General features: G+C 46.6%; 1 protein-coding gene across 1 annotated transcript in view; it reads left to right on the top strand.

Annotated features, from left to right (window-relative positions):
- trim55a (tripartite motif containing 55a) overlaps nt 1-997 on the top strand; it is a 17,667-nt gene extending 16,670 nt beyond the window's left edge. Inside the window, exon 9 of the mRNA XM_046051257.1 lies at nt 604-997. Coding sequence (XP_045907213.1) covers nt 604-687 — 84 coding nt within the window. The 3' untranslated portion in view covers nt 688-997. The remainder of the gene's footprint in view (nt 1-603) is intronic.
- Nucleotides 998-5,788: the final 4,791 nt, after the last annotated feature.

Consider the following 5,788-nt stretch of genomic DNA (forward strand, 5'->3'; position numbering starts at 1 on the left):
CTCCTCCTCCTCTTCCTCCTCCTCCTCCTCTTCTTCTTCCTCCTCCTCTTCTTCTTCTTCCTCCTCCTCTTCTTCCTCCTCCTCCTCCACTTCCTCCTCCTCCTCTTCTTCCTCCTCCTCCTCCTCTTCTTCCTCCTCTTCTTCCTCCTCCTCCTCTTCCTCCTCTTCTTCCTCCTCTTCTTCCTCCTCCTCCTCTTCCTCCTCCTCCTCCTCCTCTTCTTCCTCCTCCTCTTCTTCTTCCTCCTCCTCTTCTTCCTTCTCCTCCTCCCTCTCCTCCTCCTCCCTCTCCTCCTCCTCCACTTCCTCCTCCTCCTCTTCTTCCTCCTCTTCTTCCTCCTCTTCTTCCTCCTCCTCCTCTTCCTCCTCCTCCTCCTCTTCTTCTTCCTCCTCCTCCTCTTCTTCCTCCTCCTCTTCCTCCTCCTCCTCCTCTTCCTCCTCCTCCTCCTCTTCTTCTTCCTCCTCCTCTTCTTCTTCTTCCTCCTCCTCTTCTTCTTCCTCCTCCTCCTCCTCCTCCTCCTCCTCCTCCTCCTCCTCTTCTTCTTCCTCCTCCTCCTCCCTCTCCTCCTCCTCCTCCTCCTCCTCCTCCTCCTGCTCCTCCTGCAGGTTCAGTCTGATCAGCAGAACGAGTCGGAGGACAAAGACGGACCCAAACACGTCTTCTCCTTCAGTTGGCTCAACCAGAAGTAGAACCAGGGACTCCTGATCCTGGACCAGCCTGAGCCGGTCCTCCTCTCAGCCAGACTTCAGTTCATTGTGACCTGGTTTTACAGTCTGTTGTTAGAGGACACGTTCAGCGGGCCGAAACCCTCGGAGGTTAGAATCTCTTCTGAAACAGCGTTTAAGAGACGACGTCTGAACTGTCACTGACATTTTGACCTTTAAACACAAAAACAAACTGAAATGTTCTCTGTTGAAATGTCAAATAAATTATGTTTTTTATGAAGCAGTTTTTTCTTCTGTAAAGCGTCTCACCAGGCTGCGTTCAGAAACCTGACAGCTCAACACTCAGGATCAGGATCTGACCGTTAGACCCGGGGTGGACCCGGGTCAGCTGACATCAGATGTATTCACGTCTTCCACTGAACTCTACTTTTTATTCTACTGTGTCTCGTTCTCTTTTAGCTTCTTTGTGTTACTCTTAAAGATCCGTTTTAAACAGTACAGACTGAGGGCTTGAGGGTCTGTTTGCTTCCTGTTTTATTTTGAAATCGTCTGTCTCTGGTGCCCTGCTGTGTTTCCTCCCTGTGATTACCTGACGCCGGTTTCACCTGCTTCCTGAGGGTTTGGAGCTTTCTGTAGACTTCTTTTACGTTATTACCTCAGACTATTCCTTCCAGCGATCCGACCCGTCCATCCTCCCAAGTCGACCCTTCAGACGTGAGCTCACGACTCCTTGGTGTCGGCCTGAAACGCACCGGGGAGCCCCTTTGGATCCTAGTCACGCTGTGGGAAACCCTGTAGCGTCGTCTGCAGCCCCGCACACAGGGGAGGAGGTCGATGAGGAGTGAGTGAGGAAGGTGTGGGACGGCTGGGGTGTCCGGCCGGTGTTCGTTTCCCGCTGAAACAAAAAGTCCACATTGGATGTTTTTATTTAAGGTACTCGAGCAACGGTCTGTAACTCAGGCGCCGAGAGGAGCGTTGTTATTTTAAGCCAACAGAAACTGTGATTTTTCCCTAAACCCGACCAAATGCAACAGATACTTTGTCGTTGCAAAATTCATTCTCTGCATTTAACCCGTCCCTCAAGGGAGCAACATTAACCACTGCTTTTATTTTGAAAATCTAACTCGATGTTGCACATTTATTCTTGCTAGTTTGACCTCCACGTCAAAAAACGACACCAACGGCACCCAGGGGGTTAAAAAGCGTCCATATGTGACCAATCGTACGTTTACGCCTTTTTTATGTTTTTTAAATAAACTAATAAATAAACTACGGAAGCCCGAAGCGGCCATCGATGTTTTTTCACCCTGTTTTCTCGGGCTAACGGGAGGTTCACACACCCCCACACCCGGGTGCCAGGACTCGAACCCACGGCTCCTGGTCGGCGTCGTTCACCACCGGACCATCTTCAGCAGCCTGAGTACTGTCCCAGTTCAAAGGTCGGTCAGATACTCAGATGTGTTCTGGCTCCGCCCGTTTTACCCAGCCTGCATCAGTGGTGACTTGTGTGGACCCGAGAGCCTGGTATCCCAGAATGCATTTCGCACGAAAAAGCGGAAATGTCGGAGGAGAAAACTGTACTTTATAATCCGGCTGTTCTTGTGCCACATACAGTAGCTTTAACAGTTTCTCATGGGATGTTGGGCCTCACAGTCTGGTAGAACAAAGACTGGCCTTCTGATATCCTACAAGCCAGACCCCGGTCTGCTGGATTCCCCAAAGCCTGCCATGTGGCCTGACTACACAAAGGGGGTCAGAGAAAGCCCAGATGGCCTGTCAGTTAATTCACGCCTACCTGTGAACTCTTTACTTTTAAAACCAAACCAAAGGTTTGTATTGGCTGAAGCTTTCAGGGGGCGGAGTTATCCCAGGAAGTACAGCCATTTTGTCAACGGAGGTATAAAACCGAACACCTCCGAACCCTCGTCGCTGTTCCCAGTTCCTCAGCGGACTGTTAGGAGGTAAACAGACTCTTCCTGCAACTGCACCAGCAGCACAGGAGGTATTTCAGCGCTGAACTTTCTTTGTTCCTGACTTCACTCGTCAGACGAGCAACTCTGTTTTCTTCAGATACGACTGCACATTCTGTCTAATCCAAAGCAGCAACCGCTGCTGAATGAACGTTCACTGCTGGCGGCTGTAGGATAGTTTGTGGTATATTGTATGTATATAGCTTTGCTCTGTGCCTTTGTCTCCTCCTTCTGCTTACTAACCCGACACGCACACACCACGTGACCTCTGAAGCTAACCAGACCTGCGACCCACAGCGGGCTAGCATCAGAGTGCCCATGTTTTAGTTCAGGGGAGAGAGATCTTCTTGTTTTCTGCATTAAAACTAATATTATAACTATATTTCAGCTTATTTTTAGTTTCTCTGCATTTACCTTCAAAATCGCCCCGATAATTCTAGGATGCTTGATTCTTTACAAACAGGAAATGAAGCCATCTGGTGAAAATTCTTGTTCATGTTACAGAAAAGAAAAAAATATTTCCCACATTGTGCTCAGTGATTATCTGAGACAGCTGCTCGCCCTGTTTGTCTGACAAAGCTACAGCAAAGATGTGGTGCTGTAGTGAGGATTTGCTCCAGCAGCTGGACTTTAATGTGGGTCAGAACAACAGACAAGTTTTATTGGAGATGAAAACAAATGCTGAAGATTCAGATATCAAACTGATTCATGAGAAACATCCAGAATCATCTGAGAACATTTTTATTTCTCCAACTTTGAAACAAAGGAGAAGGTGAAAACTTACACCTCTGAAACCAGAAAGCTGGATAAACAAATACTGAAATTATTACAAAGATCAACAATTAGATGCAGAATGTGAAGGAGATTAATCAATAATAAATCAGTAGATGTTTTTTTGAACAGACATAAATGTAGAAATCAATTCGACATTTATTTATTTCAGTTGAACATTTATTAATTCACGTTTTAATTGCAGCTGTTATTGAAGCATTTGTTACTTTTTGATTGATTAATAATTAATATTTCATCGTCTACACACATGAAATGTTTGGCAGCGTTTACTGAAAGCAGTTTGAGTTTTGAGTCATTTAATTTGTTTTCCTGAGATCTCCAGGTCAGTTAAGTCGTTATCTGAAGATAATTAAGGGGTTGTAGGATGATCTGCGGCTGGTGTCGGCTGGTCGATTACAGGACTCCTCTTCGACCAGCTAATCGTTAACGCATGCGTCCCTGTGATTGGTCCGTGCTCCGCTCACTTTTCCTGACGGCTGTTTGAGGTCGAGAGCTTGTTAACACGCCTCTGAAACAGCCGTCAGATTCTCCTGAATGAGAAGAGCAGGAATCTCCTGTGGACGCGGGGGGAATGAAAGCAGGTGATGATTGGCTGATGGGTGTGGACGCAACGCTGCAGCGCATGCTCTACTCTGCCGGAGTTTCTTTCCAAGTTTCGCCTCGCTGCTTCACGTGCTTCAGTAAATCAGATGTACTGTTGGTGGCTGAAAACTTTTTCCTGCTCGCACAAACTTTACAACGGACGACAATGTTCTTTGCACCTGATGCCCCGCCCACTCTGCTGCGGTTTGCTCCTCCCCTCCAGACTAAAAGTTTGGAAACGCCCATTTCAAAAACGGAGGACTTTAGAAAGGATGAGGCCGACGCCCACGTGCTGCTCTCTGATGGGTGGCGCTGTCTTGGTGTTTTTATTAGTATTTTACTTTACGTTTACTTTGCCACGACTCCCGGTCTGTTTTCTGCCGCCGCTTTTAACCCCTTGATGCCTGAATTTATTTACAATAAAATAAAATAAAAGATTTCTGTTTTCATTTGCTTTCAGGTTGATGTTCAGTTAAGTGGAAATTGTTGATTTTTTTATAGAACATAGAATAAACTCAGGTATGATGCAAATTAGCAACAACAGGCATAATCGAGTAACCAGCGCTTGCAAAAGGTTCCCAGGTACCTTTTGAATATGCAAACGCTTTCTCGGCCGCGGGCTGAAAGGAAGAGCGGTGATGCAAATTTGCGACAATCTCCGTTAAGGGGTCAGTAACAGTTATTGGTCCACGCAAAATAAAATCCGGTCGGATGCATTTCTTTATTCTTTCACCATCTGCTTCGTGCCCAGCGTACCTGAACGGCCACTAGATGTGCGTTTTAATACAGATGGAGATCAGCTCTGAAACGCTGCTGTGGACGGAGAGCGGATTCGTTTAAAAAAAGAAACTGTGGACGGGGCCTGAGACTGACAATAATGACGCTCTGCCTCCTGCTTTTTACATTATACATTATGGCCACGGTAATCCCGGACACTGGCCCTTCCTGGGGAAAGTAATAATGTCACAGGAGCATGTGAAACAGAAAGATATTTACCGAATGTGGGGATCGAACACAACCCTCAGACCGACAGCTAGTCTTACAAGATCCTAAGAAGGTTGGCCCTGATGCCGACCCCTGTGCTAGACTAAGGTTTCTAATTAATGATGGGCGGGGAAAACAACATTGGTTATCTCGACATCTTGAGAAAATGATCCCGTTATCTCAGGAAAACAGAGTAAGTAAAATGTCTGTAAAGGCAGCTGACGTGTTGTGTGAAAGCACTAAGGGTGTGACGAGATTTCTACGTTAATGTTCTCACGCAGTGAAATACAAATGTTTGACAGAGCGAATCCACTCCGCCCAGCTGACGCCACGCAGCAACGTTACTACAGCGGATCAGGAACGTAACGCACAGCAGAGTGAAGAGCAGGCAGACTTTAGTCTCTTAATGTTCTTCTTTTCTCTGGACCTGGCAGAGAACCCAGGTCTGTGGGAGAGATTCTGAACCTGAGCAGAAAAGCCGCTGAAACCCAGGAGCTGTTAAAGTCCAGGAGTTTCCGACTGAGTTAAAGTTAAATCATTTCTCGTTGAGGTGAAAAGGAGCCACAGTCGCATTTAAAGAGGTCACTTCCCCAAACAGAGACAGAGGAGGGAAGACTGAACCAGGACCCAGGAGCTGATCTGCAGGAGAACCAGATTCTGCTGCAGTTCGGTTTTAGAGTTTGAATCCTCACCTGAATTTTGTGTTTCTCTTTCCATAAATAAAAACAGTTTCACCATAAACTGGTGCAGGAATCAAAGTGTTTAATGCTCAAAGTTTTTATACAATTCAGCCTAAA

The sequence above is a fragment of the Micropterus dolomieu genome, linkage group LG06, assembly GCF_021292245.1.
Source record: "Micropterus dolomieu isolate WLL.071019.BEF.003 ecotype Adirondacks linkage group LG06, ASM2129224v1, whole genome shotgun sequence".
NCBI lineage: Eukaryota > Metazoa > Chordata > Actinopteri > Centrarchiformes > Centrarchidae > Micropterus > Micropterus dolomieu.